The sequence below is a fragment of the Vigna radiata genome, unplaced genomic scaffold (genome assembly GCF_000741045.1).
Source record: "Vigna radiata var. radiata cultivar VC1973A unplaced genomic scaffold, Vradiata_ver6 scaffold_7, whole genome shotgun sequence".
Lineage (NCBI taxonomy): Eukaryota > Viridiplantae > Streptophyta > Magnoliopsida > Fabales > Fabaceae > Vigna > Vigna radiata.
This window is the reverse complement of record NW_014543262.1, coordinates 313,087-334,906: the sequence shown is the minus strand read 5'-3', so window position 1 is coordinate 334,906 and position 21,820 is coordinate 313,087. Positions and strand designations below refer to the sequence as shown.

Genomic DNA, 21,820 nt, shown 5'->3' with positions numbered 1-21,820 from the left:
AGTTGATCTTGTGAAATTAAGTTAAATTTAAAGTCCACTTCTTAACACATCTTTTACAGAATTATCTACTTTACTTCAGAAACATATCTAAATACAGTATTCATTAAACTATGTGTATCTTAGATATTGTTACTCAATTAAGAATTTAATTAAAGACATATTTGATGAAGGTATACACAAAAGGAAAGAAAGTGAACTTGATTATAATCTACATCTAGTTGTTAATCTCTCTAAAGAAGGGTTAATTAATCACTAAAATAAACCATAACTTATAATCACAGAGAAGATAGTTTAGGTTTAGAAGACATGTCTCTTNAATCACACAAGAAATGAAGAAACATATTCATTGAATACACAAGAAATGAACACCTCCTTTGAATCAAACAAATGATGAACAATTTCACCTAGCAACAACAACAATAGTCAATCACACAAGAATCCACTTGGTGAAAGTTATCGCTCTATCTACACTAGGTTTTTCAAAGTCCGTTTTCACTAATGCAAAGAGTTTCTCTAGTAGTCATAACTTTAAATCTCATAGTGAAAAATTTATTTTAGAAACTAGGTTTAGCCAAAATATATAAACTCTTACTTTTGAAAATTAGGTCAAGAAACCAAAAGAGTCAAGTCGTAATTGCCGCTAATAACCGATTATCTCAAGTGATAATTGATTATCATTGAAACTTTTCAAAAAACTTTTGCTCGACGTGATAATCGATTATCAAAAGGTGATAATCAATTATCATAAGGTGATAACCGGTTATTACATTGACTTTCCTAAAAATTGTATTCTCTATGTGATAATCAATTACCGGAAGTAATAATCAATTATCACAAAGACTTCTACAAAACTTCTAAAATCATTTGGATTATTGATTACAACTATAGTTAATTGATTATCACAAAGTGTTTTTGAAGCATTTAAAAGTCTTCTGAGTGATCTTGTGCATAGTTACTTTGTAACTCTCTAAACTAAGTCCTACACGCAATTTGTTCATAATAAGACTTATTGTAAAAGCCTAATTTCCAAACATACTAAACTACAATTCTTCCAATATCTTTTGCATATTTGAGTTCTTGGACTTGTTTTTATCATCATCAAAATATCTTGATCTTCATCATCTTCTCTTTTGCTAACACATATTACTACATGAATCATTATCAATAAAATAAAGTGTTAAGTATGTTTGTAGTCCCTCAACTTACATGCGAAATTGAAATTCGCCCTTATCGAAAAGTTCACCTAAAACTCATACCTATAGTTTTGTACTGCATGGAATTCACAGTCATCATTGAACAAAAATAATTTTTTTCTAAGGTCTATGGCGATGCTGAATGGATTAAAAGGTTTGCTTATGTGTCTAACATATGGCTGACAAGAATGATTTAAAACAAAAACATTTTTTCTAGTTTTTATTTTCTTTTCTTCTACATTTCTTTCTCTTTTTTCTTTCCCTCCTTCATCTTCTTCTATGCAGCCCTCAATCCTAACACTAAAGGTCTCACCATTACACCTCCTCCATCCAACCAGACTCACTGATGACGATGTTGACAACATCTAGAGCCCTTGTCGATGTTACCGGTATGCCTCTTTCTTTGTTCTTCTTCATATACACATGGTAGAGAATTTCTTCATGTGAAACCACTATCAACATCAAGAAATGCGACCGCATGCTCCACCTTCATTCTCGACTACCATTAGTGATGTCAATTGTTGTTGGAGTCGTTAGTGCTAGTGATTTCATTATGAAGGGTCCATAATAGTTTTAAATATATTGTTACAATCTAATCCTACATACTTTCAAGCTCAATAATGACAACACCAGCCTCAACATTTCAACCTATAGGCTCATCACCCTCTAAATCAATTTCCTCACCCTATAATCAACCTTGTGATTGCAATGTTTCTTCCTTATTTCCAAAACATGGTTGAAACCATAATCAATGGAATCAACTTGTCAAAACCTCAATTTTCAAACACTCGCTTCTTAAAATCTTAAGTTTCAACCACCCATTACCCCGAATTGGTGAAACTATTAAAATCCTGCTACTTCCAACTAATGACATTTAGAAAGCATAATGAGTTATGAGCAAATTCCACAATACACAATAAACCTTACACCAATAAATTATAAGTAAAATTCACTTCTAATACCCCCAATAAATAAACAAAAACAAATAACATCAATCCAACCACATAAGCACATAACAAATCAACACAAAAAAAGATGTAAAAGTTATTCCAAATGCAGCTCGTATAGCCACCAATGGGTTTGGTGGGATAGAAATGGTGCAATTGTGAGATCCTTGATGTTGGATTTGAGAATGACATAGAATAAGATGGAGAGAAAGAAAGAAAAAATCTAAAATAAAAGAAAAACAAAAAAAGAACAAAAAATATATTTATTATTTTTAAAATACATGTGCCAGTCATATACAGTTTCATATATAGATTTTTTTTAATCCACTAAATGTCGTCTTTATAAACTTAAAATAAAAAACTTCAAGTCGTTTATCGAGAGAGATGCATATTATGCATTACTAAAACATATGGAAGAGTTTTATATGAACATTTTTAGAAAAAACAAATTCTAATTTTGCATATAAATTTAGAAATTAAAAATATATTTAATTTTCAAAGAAACTATAATAATACAGTATATTATATTTGTATGCACAAAATATTTAGTGAAAAATTTTTGTTTTTATAGATTCTTTCATAATTATTTATAATACAAACAAGAGAATAAAAAAAGAAATATATGTATAAAATATTTTGAAGAAATTATATTAATTATTTCAAGACATGATTTTCAAAAGTTGCAATATAGTTTCATGATAAATGGCATGGGGTTTGGAGAAGACTCATCATTGATCAATAAATTTAAACTATTTTTGCAAGAGACAGAATTGGAGAAAGAGTATGAAGACTTTAAGATATAATTAGAATCATAGTGAAGATTATCTTGTATTGGAAAACAGGTCAAACCTTCTTGCACCCCAAGAATCATTAATTTTTTTTCTTCTTGTACTCCATAATTTTATTTTAAAATTGCACTACAATTTTTTAGAACACTACTTTTAACAAGAAAAAAGAAAATGTATTCTGAAAGCAATTTCGGAAGTACAGAGATTTATCTTTCTTACCATTTGAAAAATAGATTCCAAAATGTTAAAAATTAGTTTTTTTTTTCTCGCATTCTGAACTGTATTTATAAAACAATTTGCTTAATATCGGTATTTGAGGACACGAACAAATAGTTATTTTTCTTTTATCTCTTTGTTCATAGATAGAAGCACATAATGGTGCATGTCATTTGATTCAATTTACCAACTTGATCATTATAGATAAAATGATTTCCATACCTTGTTGAAATTGGTAAATGAAATTATATTGAATGGCTCACTAAATATTTATCTTTCATTTTTTTAGAGATCCCAAAAAGCTTTTTACATTTCTAAATCCTAATACACTACAAAGAATATGAATTGCCATTTTGATATTTATTTTTGTAAATATCAAAATTAAGAGTTTGTTAACCAATCTACCATGACTTTAATTGGTTTATTAAAATTTTATGCTATAAATTAAATAAACATGTACTCATACGAAAAGATCTGCTATCATCTAATCATATTATCATACAACAAAAATGTTAAATTTATAATAATTATTTTAAATTTTATCTTTAAAACAATTAATAATAAAATGTTTACTTTTACTCCAAAAATATGTCAAAACCAAAATTATTATAACATTATTGAAATATGACTATATTCAAGCCCATCCGGACTTGGATAAAAGATTCCTATATATTAACTCACTATGAATATAAGTAATATTTTATTTTCTACATTGAATATGGAGACAAAAATTAGTACGTACATATTCACTATTTTGGTGTCCCTGTATCCATTTCCATCCACATAATTAAAAACTATTTAGATATTATGAATTGTGCTTTATCCAATACTTATAGCTTTTTTCTTAATAATAACTATATATTACATCTTTATTATTTTGTAATATAAGTAATTGTTAAAAGTTATGTAGATATTTATATTATTTGGACACCTACTATGTTGATTAATGAATTTCAAGAAATTTATGAATACACATTATAATAAATAAAGTAACATATTTACAATAATAAATTTATTTCAATTTTAATAGTATTTAATTCATATGTATTTGATCATATTGTTATTAGTTGCATCTATTATGAAAAGAATAGATAAAAATTATGATGTTTGATTGTAACTCTCTTAATAAAAAAATATTTAATTAATATTTTGAATCTTAAATTGTTAGGTATAGATGCGAGTATAAATTTATACATTTTTCTAATAGAGATAGGGATAATAATGAATTTTTAATGTCAAGATGAAAATAGGATAATCAAACATAAACTAGTCTTAAATTTATTAAAGTTTCGAAAACTAAAATTTATTAAAGTTTCAAAAAGGACGAATTTCAATTTTATTTCTAAAAATATTTTTAATCTTAAATTTATCTCAATTTCGACGGTATCTAATACATATGTAAGTTGACCATAGTGTCATTAGTTTCATCAATCATAAAAAAATAGCTATATAAAATCACAATCAAATTATATTTAGTCTTAATAAAAAATAAATAGTTAATATTTTTAACCATAAATTGGTAGAAAATACATGTTTTATACTTTAATAATAAATTTATTTCAATTTTGATGATATTTAATGCATATATAATTTAATTATGGTGTCATTGCATCAATTATGAAACATTAGTACATCAAATTACAATTAAATTATAACGTTAGATGATAATTATCTATTGCTAAATAAAAAAAGTTGTCAGATATTACTGAGTATTTGAATTAATCAAATAAGTTGTTTTGTGTCAAAGTCTTAATCATTTCATAATCATATTATACTAAAGTCATTTCAAAACAAATATTTTACTAAATTTTGTTATGTGATATACCAACTTTTAATTTAATTTAGATATGAGTCGGTACAATTTTTTAATTAAATTTCGAGTATTATTAGCTATGGTCAAGTTAATTTCTAGAATTAATATATTTTTGGTATAAATTGCCAATTAATTTACATCATTTTCTGTTTTTTCTATTTTCTAATTCTACTAGTTATTAGATATGATGCATTATTTTCTCTCAGGTTTCTATCATCGGTGAAGTTGTTGAACATGCAAACTCATGCATGGAGTGAAATCTCGCAGAGTTTTGAGTACCCTTTTGGAATCCAATGAATAGAAATCTCTTCTAAACCAAAAAAAACGAAAATCATACAGAAACTTTAGCTGTTCACAATCATTCAAAAAAGTTAAGTCCAATGGATTTAATTCTGTACACAAAAAAGTAGACACCTTCCTTCGTTGTTCAGGTCAAAAGTTTGAGGTAATAAAACCGACAAAAAAATCAAATTCATTGATTTATAACAATCTCTAAGAATCTAGAAGGAATTGCATATCACGATAGTCAATGCCCTTACTTTGCGTCGCATATGGTTCTTTCGACAGTCGTTTCCTCCTTTCCTGCAACACCAACATTTTCTCCTCAAAGCTGTTTTGAGCAATGAATCGAACAATCTTTACGGGCTTGTTCTGTCCAATGCGGTGGACACGGTCCATTGCCTGTTCCTCAACTGCATGGTTCCACCATGGCTCCATAAAGTAGAGTCTAGAGGCAGCTGTCAGATTTACACCTGAACTTGAAGCCCTCAGGCTTGCAAGCAGAACAGTTGGACAACTATCACTTCCTCCGGCTTGAAACTGCTCAACAACATTGGCTCTCTGTTTAGCATTCATTTTCCCATCAAGACGCAGAGTCTTGAAACCAGCTGCATTCAGAGGCTCTTCAAGTAAACACAGCAACTTTCGAAATTGTGAAAATACAACTGACTTTACACCTGGATTTTGGTCTCTTGATTCATCCAGACATTTTATCAGAGTAGAAACCTTGGACGATAGCGGTTTTTCTGAGGCTGAGCTCAGTTCAGCAGTGTCTGTCTCTGGCTGGGGAGGGGGTGAGAATATATCAGATTCTGGTGAGAGTTTTTGCCGACAAAGAGGACAACCATTTTTTTTCCTCTCTTCTAGAGATCTCAGTATACACGGACGACAGAAAATGTGAGCACAACGTGTGATCACAATTTCCATTGGAGGAGATAAACAGATTGGACATTCAATATCTTCACCTTCTTCCAGCTGTCCCAGTAATTTTTGCAGCAATTCGGGATTATAAGATATAATTCTTTCTCCTGTTAGTGCAATAAAACCTTATGTCAGACATTCTTCATAACATAACTCACCTCAACAAATACACATAAAAGCAAGTTTCAGAGTCTATACAAAGATCCATATGTATAGTGACATGACAGTCAAAACATATTTTCAAATCTATGTTTGCTGCATAACAAACTTACCAACAGGCGTCATTTTGCAAATGGTCGAAAGCAAATTCCAACAATAAAAAGGGACAAAATTAAAGATACATCTGTTAAGGCAAAATTTTACCTTCACTATCTGTGATGCTGCTGCTATCTGACTGAAATTTACACAATTTCAAATCAGCACAGATTTGACGGAGTATTAGAAAACTATTTAGCACTTCGCTATACTCGGCAAGTGTATTGCTCTCACGGGTATGTTTTCTTCTCAACAATGCCTTTATTTTCTCTTTCTCCCTCTCATACAGCTGCCGTTCTTCCATAGAAAGCTCAACATAACAAATCTCAATGGTTTTAGGTGGCAGACACGTCAATGCCAAATCTTTTGTTCTTCGCAAAGCAATTGCTCCCATCAAAATCTACAAAACAAACCACAAACGTAACCTTACACAAAAATACAAGACAAAAAATACAATAAGAATAATTATTAATCTATCATTAAAATTACAAAAAATTCAACTGCATTTCAACATTTCACGGCTCCAAATAAACTAGATAAAGACTAAACTAACGTTACACTACAGCTTATGTCCACTTGCAATGGCAACCATATCATATTGTGAAGAAAAAGACTAACCATACATTGTATTACCTGCAACCGTGTGAACCCGTTTTCCATACCCAGATTAAGAGGGGTTTGCACCAAATTTTTCCAATATCTTCGCTCCGAAAACGGCTGAAACCGCAAAAAGACCATAAAAGAATACAAATCAATGCAACCACTTTGAATCGGTGTCCCTGTGACTGCCCATCTGTACTGGCCTTTCAACCCGAAAACCGTCTTACTCTGGTTGGCAGTGAAATTCTTGATGGTGTGTGCTTCGTCCAATATAATTCTCCGCCACTCCATTTGCTTCGCCGGCATCTGGTCCAATTCATTGGACAAAGTAGTGTAAGTAGTCAATACCAAATCATACTTCTTTAGCTCCTCAGTGTCCTCTGTCCTTCTTTCCCCATAATACAAGTAAGTCTTCAATGCACCAGGTACACTGTGATCCTCTAATTGCGTTATCCATGCCGACATAGCAGAAGGAGGACACACCACCAACGTTGCATTTGTTCTCAATCCGGTTCCACGGTAGCCCTCAATTTCATTCCTGCGTCGCTTCTCTAAAGAAACCCACATTCCATCCGTTCTACATTTCATAGAGACACCCATTAGGCTCATTTTATCAAAAGCAATCAGAGAAAGCAGAGTTAAGGTCTTTCCCAACCCCATCTCATCGGCGACGATACCACCTCGCAAGGGGTCAGGCCTTTTATCGGTCTGATAATCGGTTAAAATATTTACGAACTTCCCATCGTTTTCTTCCCAAAAGGGTGGCAAGTCATCAGTTTTTTCTCTGCGAACGAGCCACGCGAGACCCTCCTTCTGGTGAGGGAGAAGCTCGGTTCTGATGATGCTCCTCGGAGGCTCCAAGAAATCGATGGCGCGGTTCTTATTGGCAAGGTTGCTGTTCATGAGGCTGAAAATGGCGTCGACGGTCATGGTGTTCTTCACTGCCTTGGTGGCTTTAACGGCGGCGGAGTCAGAGAGGGTGAAGGCGGCCTCGGATTCGTTGATGAGTCTGCAGGGGCAACGGGAAAGGGCACATTTGACGACTTCAAAGTCTTGGAGGCGAGCGAAGATGTGGATTTGGCAGAGGATTCGGTAGGTTTTGCGGGCGTCGGGTACGATGGCTGCGACGGTGATAAGTTCGTTGTCGATGAGAGGGGTGAGGACGGCTGCGACGGCGCGTTCAATGTAGCCGACGTGGTCTCCGTGGATGTTGGTGACTTTGATGGCGTTGGCGTCGTGGATGTTGTCGGGCTCACGGTGGAGAACGACGACGGCGCGGCCGCTGATAGTGGCGTGATGGTGCTGCACGCCAACGATGTTGGCCTCGATGAAGCCGAGAAGGAATAATTCTGACGATGAGGAGGCTGAAGCTGTCTTGTCGTCTCCCGAATCCATGGTGTTGGTTCTTGACTTCTTGGATTCTGCATTCACCCGTTAGGGGTTTTTCATTTTGAATTCAAGAGCTATTTAAACACCAACAAACTTCTACACCTGTCTTTTCATTTTTTTTCTTTTCATTTATACTATTTTTTTTATTTTTTTTAGTAGAGTTTTCATGTTTTGTTTTTCACTTTTTGAAAAAAAAAAAGTTTTTAGGTGGGTTTAAATTTTCAACTTTCCCGCTCTGAATTATTTTATTTTATTAATATATTGGATCATCTTTCCTTCTCTTTCTATTATACCAAACATAATCTTAACCTTTCATTTGAAAAAATAAATTTTACAAATTTAAAAATACTCAAATGCATTAAATTTGGATTAATCTCATTTCAAATATTTTACTTTGAATTATATAATATAAATTTACTAAATTTTGGTTCATTTAAATAAAGTATTTTAACTACTAATAAAAAATTATTGAAATATTAAATAGTTATTAATAAATAAAAAGTATTAATATTGATATTAATTAATTTTACTTTTCAATTATTTTTCTCTACTAAAAACTTAGAATTAATGTTAAATAGTATTAATAATACTATTTTTATCAATAGTATTGATATTTTTGTCTACTTATAGAAATATTAAATAGTTATTAATAATATTATTTTTGTCCATAGTATTAATATTGATCTTAAAACTTAAAATCCATAATATATAAAATATTTTTATTTATTAAAATTTGATACACATGGTTAAAATATACCAACTGAACAAAAAAGCATACACAAGTTAACAAATCTTTTATATATATAAACATCAACACCAAAATCTAACCATATAAAAAGTTGTCTTCTTGACATTAGTAAAGAAAACATTAACTAATATCAAGGCATAAGTGTTGTGGTCCTCAACAACAACACAATGATCCTAACAATTTAAATACAAAAAATTGCTATCAACATCAATAGAAAAAACCGTAATCAACATAAATTGAAAGTAGATATTCGTACAATATCTAAGCCAAACAAATTCTTTTGAAATTCTTACCTAAACATCACATTATTGTCATAAAGTATTTCAATTCCTATATAAAAATGAATTATCCTCGTAATATTATCTATCCAAATACACTATAAAAGTGACGTGAAAAAAAAACGTAAGATATAAGCAAATACATATGTAAGCCAATAACCTATAACTTTATCTCATACCACATTATATTTTTTTTAAGTTTGAGTTAAAATGATTAAGTTATACATTTTTAGTACATTAAATCAAAACAAAATATTCACTATCTAACGAATTTATTTTAGTTTTCTTATGTTTTATCATATAATTACTCTTTAAGTATATGTTATAAACATTTAGAGATGTTTATTAAATCGGGTTACTAGACAATTTAACTCACTTAAATTGGGTTTAGTTTCATTTATCATTAGATCAAACTTGACCTAATCAAAAGTAACTCATTCTTGTATTGATTAAGTGATGAGTTTCCTATGATGGACTAAAGACTTAATCCCAAACATACTAGTAGATTGTGTTATGTTTTTCTTTATATTTTATAAATTAGTTTATTTTGTCAATTAGTTTAAACAAATTTAAATGACTTAAGCTTATTGGCTTACTTGAAACCTTGGATAAACTTTTGTAGAGATTGTGTTACTTTTTAATTAGGTTGATACTTAAAAATTATAATGTTATAAAAGAAAAAAAAGGTAACATATTGATCCAATTAATCCAACTTAATCTAACCAGCTTAAGAATGAGTTGAGTTTGGTTGGATTGTATTTAACATATTCTAATCCAACCTTACTCTTTATTATTAGTGGATTGAAATAATAGATTTATCCAAATCCTACCCAACTCAAAACATCCCTATAAATAATAATGTTACTTTATAAAATCAAAATTATTGAATAATATTTATTTAAAATAAATTTTTAACAATCATTTAAATATAAATTCAATTTAATCCACTTAAAGGTAATTAGGTATATAAAAGGTTACAATAAATTAAACCTAATTTGGATAAATTACACATATTAAGAATATGGTGTCTCTTATTTTCCAATACTAAAATTAGTGATCTTGAAAGCTTATATCTCATTTATGAATCCAAGTAATTTTAAATTATTGGCTTAATTCTACTTTTGGTTTTCTAATTTGTTTGAAAAATTTAATTGAAGTTGTAATTCTTATTTGGTGTAATTAACTCCTCTGGTTTTTTAAAATGATCCAGTAAGGTATTTTTTATTATATTAGTGTTAACGTCATATTTATATATGTCATTTATCAGTTTTTTCAAATTTTTTTATTTATTTATTTTTTCAGTTTTTAATTTTCTTTTTGCCATGTCTTAGGACACATGTTAAGTCATTGTTACGATACGTGATAGTTGCATTGTCACGTGTTAATGTCGGTGTTACCTATTAGTATCAGTGTCACATGTTTATATTTAATATAGTCCTTATATTTGAAATGTTGACTCAATTTAGTTTTATTTTTTTTTTAAATTGAACAGTGTCCATCTCGAAAATGAGATATCTAAAATGAGACCAAATTAGTAACTATCTTAATTACAACTTATATATACATCTTAAAATAATATTTTTAAATTTATATATCAAATCACTCCACCTAAATATTAAAATTAATTTTATTTTATACATTTTTAAACTTATAGTTTTTTAAAATATTAAAAATGTAAACATATAAAAGAAACTTGTAATTTTTAAATTTTAATATTTGAAATAATTAAAAAAATGTATTTGTTTTGTTATTGTTTATTTATAAATGTAAGGGTTAAATATGTTTTTAGTCCCTATAATTTGAGGTGATTTTGGTTTTAGTCCATTTTCAAACTATGGTACAATTTAGTCCTTCAATTTTAGAAAATTCTGGTTTTAGTCATTTTTACCAAATTTTTTTAACTTTATTTGTTGTTTCAAGCACGCTTTATTATAGCATTTGGATTGTTTACACTGTTTGACACATTTTTACTTCAATGTTAACTTAGAAAAGCTTTTGAAACAACAAATAAAAATAAAAATATTTGGTAAAAAGGACTAAAACCAGAGTTTTCTAAAGTTGAAGGACTAAATTGTACCATAGTTTGAAAATGGACTAAAACCAAAATCGCCTCAAAGTATAGGGACTAAAAACATATTTAACCCTAAATTTAATGTAACAAATACATTTACATGTTTTAACTTAATATATAATAAGTTTAAAATAGGAATTTCTTTTATTGAAATTAAAAATGTATAAAATAATATCCATTTCAATATTTAAGTGGAGCTATTTGATGTATAAATTATATAAAAATATATTTTAACATGTATATATAAGTTATAATTAAGCTTAATTATTAATTTTGTCATATTTTAAATAGGGATAACATTATTCTATTTAAAAAAAAAATAAGGATTAAATTGAGTCAAAATTTTAAATATAGGGACAAAATTAAAATCAAAACACTATCACGTAACAATAACATTGACATGTGTCATTATACAAACATGTGGCACGGCAATGACCTGACACGAAGTAAAAAAATTAAAAATTAAAAAAATGAAAAACATAAGAGAAATGACCTCATTTGATCATTTTAAAAAACTAGAGGATTTAATTGTACCACTTAAGACTTATAAGCTTAATTGAATTTTCCAAAAAAAGTTAAAGGACCAAAAGTTTAATTAAGCTAAATTATTGTAACAAAGTAATAACATAGTTGTTCAAAATTTGAAATTTATTCCTTGATTGAAATAACCTACAGTGTTGGAGATTGAAATTTCAATAATAGTTAAAATAGGTCTATAATGACGATTTTATAATCGTCGTAGTTTCAACCGTAGTTGAAAGATGAAGCAATCGATGATGGTCTTAAAGTCTTCGATGATGGTCTTAAAGTCTTCATTAAAAGTACATAAATAACGATGATTAAATAAGGACTGCTGTTGGAAATAAAAAAATAAAAAAAGAATGTTTTGAATTAAGATATGACAATTTCTAAAGAACGAGTAGCAACGCCAAAATCCATAAACTCCTAATTTCATTTCTATCACAATCGTAGTTATAAGCTATTTTTTTAAATGATTATTCCTTTTATTGAAAGCCACATTCTGCATAAATTTCCAAATACAAATTTATTTTGCAACTCGTCAACCCACTAATAAAAACATGACTTTCTAAAGCGGATATTATGCTTCGATTTACGAGAAACCGAAACATATCATGACATAATAGCATTTTTAAAACTTTTGCAAATGTATGTCTCGGTTAAAATATAACTGAAGCAATAAATCATATATAGTCTCGGCTTATCAAGGAACTGCTGCCATAGGTTAAAAGAATATCCAACAACATCAAGTTTAGACGAAGAAATTAAATTTCTAGTGATACTAGGTACATAAAAAACATCCATCAAGTCGTGATATCTAATGTCAAGGATTAAATGATAAGTCCCAATTAACAACTTCCACTAAAACTTTCTCTCTATTTCCCATGAAGACAAACTTCTTATTGGGTTTATGGTTGAAGTTGAAAAGAATCTCTACATCATATTAAAAACACGAGTCATACATCTAGAATCAATCCACCAAGTATTATGGGAAACTTCAATTAAGTTTGATTAAAAAAAATATGTAAGCATTATGCTCACCTTTCTTTTCAAACCAAGCTCTACACTTTATGCAGTTCGTCTGGAAATGTCCAAACTTCCCGCAGAAATGACATTTCTCATTTTTTTTTGGATTTTGGTTGATCGTTAATCTTTAATGATTCTTTACCCTTTCGATGTTTCTTTACAACTTTCTTTCTAGCTCATTGATTCTTCACATAATGAACGAAGTGACTTCCTAAGTTTTTCAGTCTCGTCTTCTCCTAAACTGGCATACTTTGCAATTCATGCACATTCCATTTGTCTTTCATGATCTTAACAATTCATACCATACTCAAACAATAACGATTTTAAAATGAAGTGCACAATAAAACTTTCATTCGTTATCATTCCTAGACCTTGAGTCTTACTTTGATGTTTGTCATCTTGATCACGTGCTCGTGCATAGTATACAAATCATCAAATTTCATGGTAGTCATGGTATTCATCGGTGTTTTAGCGAGCGACTTGTCAACAGTTTGGAAACGCTCTTCCAAACTTTTTATAAACTCTTTGGCATTATCAGCTTTGGGAATAGTAGACTTAATGTTGCTTGTTATGCTCATTCGTATAAACATCAAGTTAAATTTGTTTGACGTTTCCCAAGTTTTGTAATGAACTTCATCTTCATTGCTACTAGCACCAATGATAACAACATGACTTTTAACTTGAAAGACCAAATCAAGATCCATTACACCTAAGTGAAATTAGACTTGCTCACTCTAGTTATGAAAATTCAACATATTAAAAATTGGAACAAATGTAGAAAGCAAATCTAAAAATAAATAAAGACTACAATTATCATGTCTAACATTAATGCTTGGAGTCATAAAAAAATTAAATATAAATACAGATTCAAACATAAATAATTATTCTATACATACTAATGTTCTTCTTTGAGAGATCAAATAATTCAAAAACATAATGATGCTAATCATATATATCATTAATAATAATTAAAATATAAATACATTATAATCACCCACTACCTTTGAGTATATAAATAAAATTAAAGGCACATACAAAATTATTTACAATCACACTCATTAATTATAAGAACAACTAATCAATCTTTGAAGGATCTAGAAATGTCTTATAACAATTAACTTTAATTAACCTATAAATCAAGTATTCATAAAATTAAATAAAAAATTAAAATCAAATAACTTTTAAAATTTTCACAAAATTTATCATGCTTGATCTCAAATAAATAATATCATTAATTAGCATTTTCCTTGATTTTAAATAAATATACAGTATTCACATAATAAATTATTATATTTCATAAAATTGAAACCCATAATGTCAATTTACCTTATAGGATTGATTTTTCAATCCAAGTTCTTGATTTTCATTTCGCGCAACAGTGAATTTTGTCATCCAATTCAAATACGGGTTTTCTAATCCACCTCAATTCGTAACTTTTAATTTTGTAATTAAAGCACAGCGAAAAAAAAAAAAACCAATTCAATTGCACATTCACGTAACACGGTTTACATAAGCCATTTCAATTTGCAATTAACTTCCAATGTCACACAATTCAATGTGCACAAGGAAATAAAACCAACAATTCAATTCAATTATTTCAAAACGAAAATATTGAATTTTCTCATTTTCCTAACAGGATTTTATATCCTAATTCTATATCCCAATTCATGGTTTTCATTAAATTCGAATTTCAATAACGATCAAAATCCCAGTCGTGATGTGGAGGAAAATTCCAATTAAAATTGGAATTTAAACATTTGATGACAGAAAACATGATTACACAACATAAAACTTAGGTTTTCCTCAATTTTAGAGAATAACTCTAAAATCATAATTAAGATTTATCTGAGGACAACAAAAATTAGGATTCATATTAATGTTGAAGAAAAACTTAAACTGAAGAAACACTATAATAGAATAATCATATATTTAACAACATATGTTTTGATACCATGTAAATTAATTTGTAGTTTTTCTATGTTTCTAATTCATGCTAAAAACTACTTTAGAACATTAAGACTTATAATTCTCATACATTCATACACAAATCATATTAGGATATCAACTTTATCTAGATTGAATGAAAATGCGTTTTTCAATGGGTTAAATATGTTTTTAGTCCCTATACTTTGGGACGATTTTGGTTTTAGTCCCTCTTTCAAACTAAGGTACAATTTAGTCCTTCAACTTTAGAAAACTCTGATTTTAGTCATTTTTACCAATTTTTTTTAACTTTATTTGTTGTTTCAAGCATGTTTCATTATAGCATTTGGATTGTTTACATTGTTTGACATATTTTTGCTTCAATGTTAACTGAGAAACGCGTTTGAAACAACAAATAAAGTTAAAAAAATTTGGTAAAAAGGACTAAAACCAGAGTTTTCTAAAGTTGAAGGACTAAATTGTACCATAGTTTGAAAGAGGGACTAAAACCAAAATTGCTCCAAAGTATAGGGACTAAAAACATATTTAACCCTTTTTCAATCTATTCTTCAACATTCTTTTTTTCAATATATCTTTTTATCTTTCTTTTCTTCTCTTACACTTTCTTGATTGTTTATTATGAAATAATCTTATGGCCAAAGACAAAATCTTAATTCTTTTTATAAATCAATGTCCAAGTTGGTTTTTATTTTATTTTATTATAACTTTTCATAATAATTAATAGTTTTTTACATTTTATTAAATCATATTTAAACCATCATAATATTTCAAATGAATCAGATAATAAAATTAATTCATTAATTAATTCTAACAAAAACATTATCTAATCCCATCTTACACTCTACATTTTTTTACTTATATTACGAAATTTCTATAAGGATAAGTCTTTTTCTTGAGATTTCTTAATTATTATAATAAATTTGGTTCATTAATCTTATACTTTACATATTTGAGTTGAAAGTCTTATATCAACTAAAAATAAAACTAATTTATATTACATAAATAAGTGTAAATTTTATTTTACAATTTAATTTTATAAATTTTAATTAGTCTTAAAGTTCAATTATTAATATTTTGACCTCTAATTAATCAACTTATTCAACTATAATGATCTTCTTATGCCTATAATATAGGTTAGGTTATCTATATATCTCTTGATTTAAAACATAACCATAAAATTTACTTATTAACATTTTATCCTCTAATAATTACATATAATATGGGTTAGGTTACCAATATATTCCTTGCTTTAAAGCATTTTAGCCTTCCCTCGATATTAAGGAGGAATGGTAAAATCATTTACATCACATTACCCCCACAAGAATGAAGGATGCATTCTATTTTCCATTGGGTAACCTTGCTCGTTCCCCATCTCCCTACAACTATTGACAAAAAAACAAAACAAACATAGGTTTTTGCAATTGCGATAACTTTTAAAAAGAAAATAAATGTTCCCAATTAAGGGGACCATTAGTATTATAGAGTTGTAAGGAAAAGGTTGTTGAACTAACCTATGGCTATGTCTATCTTAATGGACTTCGATTTTCTTACTTCGCTTTAACCTCTCCAACAGGATCATACTTACTATAATTACAACTTTCGTGATTTGTTTTCTGCTTATGCGTAAGCCTTAATCTACGGAACAAAAATTGATTTTATTACTATAAACAGCTGAAATGTTTCATCAACATAACTGTATAATCACGTGAACGATTTTACAACATCTATGAGCAGTGAAATACATAATAGAGGGTAAGCGTACGACTATAACACTATTCCAACGATAAAGAAAATATCGCCATGAAATCTGGTTCTTCTTAAACATTTTTCTTCTTCTCCTTCTTCATATTTTTGGCATTATTAAAATGATTATTAGACAGGTAGAAAATACCAAATTCAACTGCTTATTTGCGAAAGAGAATAAGAAGGAAATGACGTTATGGGTTCCAAATATAAAATTATTTCCCCCCTGAATGAGACATGCAACAATAGAGAGAACAAGAAAAGCGAAGGTTGATGGAAAATGGGTTTTTTAAATTTAATTTACTTGTAATTTATATAACTTATTTATTGACTACGAGGAAAAAAAAGTTTCTTTTCAATTCCCATATTTTGTCTACTGTTAGAAAGCTCCTTCAAGCAATGATTGTGTACTACAGGATGAACAAACTTCCTAAAGACTTACTATAAAACCATTGTCTTAAATTCATCTTACTTCACTTACAAAGAACTAAACAGTTATATTAAAACAATGACAAACTGTCCTTACTAATCATGTTTTTAATGAGAGTGTTTAAACCTTAATTAGGTCTGTATTAAACCTTCAAAACAACTTTTCCCGCTTCTTTTTCATTTGAGTGTTAAATGCAGTGGTTTCATAGAGTTCATGTCTGAGTAATTCCAGCTATAATTATGAAAGAATCAAGATCAGCAAAGATCCTGCTAGTAAGAGTTTAATGTACCTATTTTTCATGATAATTATTTTTTCTGCATTTATTGTTTGTTCATCCTTCATATATAGGTTCCTCTAGGGAACTATTTTCTCTGTTATTGAAGAACAAGGTAACTGACGTACGTTATAGTAATTAAACATACGATAAAATTATAAATTTATTTAGGACTAGAAACTGAAACGGTCACTGACTCTTTTAGAGGCAGCTTCAACGACAAGAAAATACAAGATGGAATCACGGGAGATATGATTCTTATGACTAAAATAGCCTAAAGTGCCATTGCACTAGCAATTATGTGTGACATAGCACCACGTAGTACTACCAGGGATGCTGGAAACTGAAGATGTTGGTTGATGAAAATTAGAAAATCAATTTGTTGTTGTTGTTGCCGATGGGTCACTGGAGGTTCAAATTCCTCAGTCTGTCAAAAGGAAAATAAAATATTAGAGTCAAGAAGATCTAAAAAGTTGTTGGTTGGTGGATATCATTTTAACTATTGCAAATAAACTTCTTTCTTGATTGAGAGATTATTCTTTGCCCTCTATTGTTGTGCAATCACTGTTTTCTTTTTGTCACAAGTTTTTCCTAAGTCAGATAAGTAAAACAAGTTTTTGTTGATTTATTAGATGATGAACTAATCATACAGTGATTAAAGTATTTGTAATGAAAGGAAATGGTACCTTTTCTCCTCCTGATCAGAGGATGCAGTTTTCTTGTAATTTGGGAATGGCACTCGTCCTGATTCAATATGTTTAACATCCTGGACAAGGAGTTCATAGTGTCTCTTCACTTCCTCTGGAGTTTTGCCACCAACAGCATGGGCAACATTGTACCAACGGTCGGGGGTGTCCTTGTCGTAAACAGCAAGAGCCTTCTCAAAGGCCTTGTTGTCCTTGACACTCCATGAGCCTGAGGCTGACATTGAACTTGATGCCATTTGTTTCAGGAAGGAAAAGAAATGAAGATGTTAAATGAGACTGAGTCGGTAGCAAAGGTGTTGTGAAGGCTGAAGAGTGTGTGTGTAATGATCAGACTCAAGGAAGAGCTGATATGTTGAGAGGTAGCAATGTGTGCTCCTTTTATAAGCACAATGGAAGGTATTAGGTGGGGTAGTGCCAGTTGGCATCAAAATCTTGCCGAAATGAAATAGAATTATTATGATTTGTCTTCTTAGTAACCATGGAATTCAGCTGGCCCAAGAAATTGGAGAATCAGTATCTTCACACAGTAAAAACCAGTGGATGTATTGATAAGACTAGCCAAGAGCTTTTTATAACTTTTTTTTTTTTTTTTTTTTTTTTTTTTTTTTTATTTCTTCTGTTTTCCTCTTACCCTTCACCCACTTCAAGAGAAGAAATACATATATTATACAAATTAGTCCAAAATATTGTAATTAAGCATGTCCATTTTTACAGCCAATGAAAACTGATTTGTAAGTAGTTTTGGTTTGGCAGATATGAAGAGTTTAGCAAAGGGACACAACGAGGGTGTTTGTTTTAGACAACAAAGTTGGGTTGTGGTTGAAAACATAAGAACGTATGCAGAAGAACACTCTATCTGATAGGTCAGCTAATGCCTATCTTTATTTTATTCTCTTACTCGCAGGGTCTTGGGTGGGTCCAGGTTCAAATCCAGTGAATCCAAAACGGGTACAAAAGGGAAACAAACTATGTGAGATATGTGCATAATTTGGACCGCTTGAAAAAAAGTTAAAGTAGGGCCAAGTCTTATCCAACGGCTTGCATGTGAGTATGTGAGGACTATGTAAGTCTGTGTGCATGATAATTAATCGGTGTAAAAACTTCCACGCATGCCACAAACAAAACAACCACAATATCTTGTTCAGAACAGTTCGATTGCATATGAAAAGCTCTTGTGTTTTCATGTTTCTTGGTGGTGATCTTTTGTATCTGTACTTTGTCCTCAACAACATTCCAACACTCCTGCTTGGCCACTTGTGTTCTACAATTATTGCTGTTTTTCCTACTTTTTTTTTTTACTCCGAGGAAAGCTTATTATATAGGTGACTCACTCTTTTTAGCTGTTGGGGTCCCTCTTTTTCTTTACTTGATTCATGGTTTGTGACCAATATTTTGCTTGATTTCAGTCACACGGCCAAAATTTAAATGCCGGTTATGAAATTAAAAACTGTAATTTTCTAAACAACGATTGCATAAGTTGCAGCTTAAGCATTTATGTTTCTTGATTTGGTAAGGGGCATTGTCATTGTCATGGTCATGTAGGAAACAGATGAGCATGTCATTATATGCATCATCCATTATAAGCAGTCTGAAAATCATGTAACGTGCAAAAATAATTCCAATTATTAACATGAAGAGGAACCAGCAAGTGGGAAGCCCTTTGACCCTGAAATAAACTATAATTTTATAATTCTTCCATTGTTCTTATGTCAAAAAATAGTTTCATAGATTATATCACTGCATCAAATACCAACAAAATAATTTTATAATTCTTCCATTATACGAAATATCTTTCATGATACGCTTCTTTGTCTTTTGCTGTTACTTTAGGCCAATACCATCAAGCAAACTACATAGTTTCAGCAACTGCTCACATACCCTTAAGGCCAGTTGTTTGTAGTGTAGGGATAATAACCTTTAGCTTCTAGGTCATAGGCCGAGGCTCATCAAAAGAACAGGAACACTTGGAGTTTTACCCGTTCTGGATTAGCACGTGGGTTGAGTCTTGCAGGTCTTTTCACTGGTATGGCTTTTACAATTGTTAAGTAAAGAACATCCACAATCATATCTTTTTAACTCATATATGTTGGACTTGGGCAAGAGCAAGACAATAAGGTGACAGAAGCCATCATTAACCTAGTTTCTATAAATGATTATAACTCTGCATTTCAAGATGACAGACCAAAACCTTGTTCTCGAAAGGCTAATTTGTACGCCATGATACACGAGGAAAAAATCGTCAGATTTATGGCCCACTTATTTGTTGGGTGGGGGATAACATAAAGATGTGGCCTTTTGATGACAGTAAAGATAAGAAAAAATGTACCGTGATGGAAGAGTAAACATTCATTTTAGTACATCATATATTGCTAGTGTCGGTTAAAAAATCCACTGGGTTTCTGTCTACTTTTCTTAAACAAAATATAAAGTCAATGTTATTCTGTAAGGTGTGAAAAAGTTCTTCTGATATCACATGAAATTAGTCTTTGAGCTGGTAGGCTGAGAACAACTTATGACAGAAGGGGAAAAAATCAGAGAGCAAACTTTTGTTTTTGATTCAGTTTGTTAATTTTGAACTACAGAGACTGGTGGGGAGAAGAATGTAAAATCACAATCACTCTACACCAGAAACTCTTGAGTGTGAGTAGTAACGTTGTAGACCACAATTTTGAGGATACTTGGTTTAGGTTTATGGTTGTTTAAATAAGAATGTAATGCATGTATGTGTGCGTTGATTCATTGGAATGAAGAATTAAAGTGAAAGGTTAAATGTGCGTTTGAATTTTGGAATTTGGAATAAGAGTAAAGCATATAAAAGCACACAATATTTTTGAGAGGTCGGTGTAGTGATGGCATGGCTACAGGTATCAAATTGGTTTAGAGTGCCCCCTCCCTATGGAATTGTTTTTGTTTGCAACATCTTGCAAGTAGGCTTTGGCCTCATGAGTGTAGTATATTCGCCAGAAGAACCCAAGATTGATGCTCAATATATAGGAATTACTTGCAATAATGGTTCATATAAGAAATTTGTACTTAACTTTATATAGTTCACAGTTCTTTTGAAGATCTTTTTGATGCTGTACTGATAAGGATGGTTATCCCTTGAAAAGGATAAGACATTTGTGTGTCCAACTCTTCGTAGGTGTAATTTTGGTAGATCGTTTCATACTTTCTACAGTTATACAAGAGGTATGTCAAGGTTTCGTTTTGGTTAGCTACACAATAATCTTCATACACAACTTATGATTTAATTTTTAAAATTTAAACTGCATATTAGTCTTGAGTGTTTTATTACCTTTACATCTTAATTAAATCTTCTTTTATTTTAAGCTGGACTTTAATGTGTTTTTTAATTCTTATTAAATTGGAAAGTTTTGAATTTAGTATTTATAAAAGAGAAGCTTTGGTTTTCATCCTTAAAACATTGACTTTTATTTTTATTTTTTATTTTACTATCATGTGTCACTTGATATCTCAATAATATTCCTTAGTATATGTGGATACTATGTCAACATGTACATACCTAATAAAAAATTTCCACATTACTAAAATAAATGTTGCTTATTTCTCTTAAAAGGAACTTTAGAAACCAAGATAATGTAGATTTTGAAGGTATTCCAAAGAAAAGTATTTTTTAAGAGATCAAAACCAAAGTTTTTTTTTTTTTTTATAACTATGA

At 29.9% G+C, this 21,820-nt stretch overlaps 2 protein-coding genes across 2 annotated transcripts; both read right to left on the bottom strand.

Annotated features, from left to right (window-relative positions):
* Positions 1-5,318: 5,318 nt before the first annotated feature.
* Positions 5,319-8,475, bottom strand: LOC106753793 (putative SWI/SNF-related matrix-associated actin-dependent regulator of chromatin subfamily A member 3-like 1). Its single transcript, XM_014635650.2, has 3 exons — positions 7,046-8,475; positions 6,521-6,812; positions 5,319-6,264 (listed from the first exon to the last, which is right to left on the bottom strand). Exons 1-3 carry the CDS (start codon positions 8,405-8,407, stop codon positions 5,450-5,452), a joined length of 2,469 nt encoding a protein of 822 aa, XP_014491136.2. The 5' UTR covers positions 8,408-8,475; the 3' UTR covers positions 5,319-5,449.
* Positions 8,476-17,609: 9,134 nt separating this feature from the next.
* Positions 17,610-18,475, bottom strand: LOC106753857 (protein RADIALIS-like 3). The gene is made up of 2 exons (XM_014635724.2): positions 18,121-18,475; positions 17,610-17,861 (listed from the first exon to the last, which is right to left on the bottom strand). Exons 1-2 carry the CDS (start codon positions 18,375-18,377, stop codon positions 17,837-17,839), a joined length of 282 nt encoding a protein of 93 aa, XP_014491210.1. The 5' UTR covers positions 18,378-18,475; the 3' UTR covers positions 17,610-17,836.
* Positions 18,476-21,820: the final 3,345 nt, after the last annotated feature.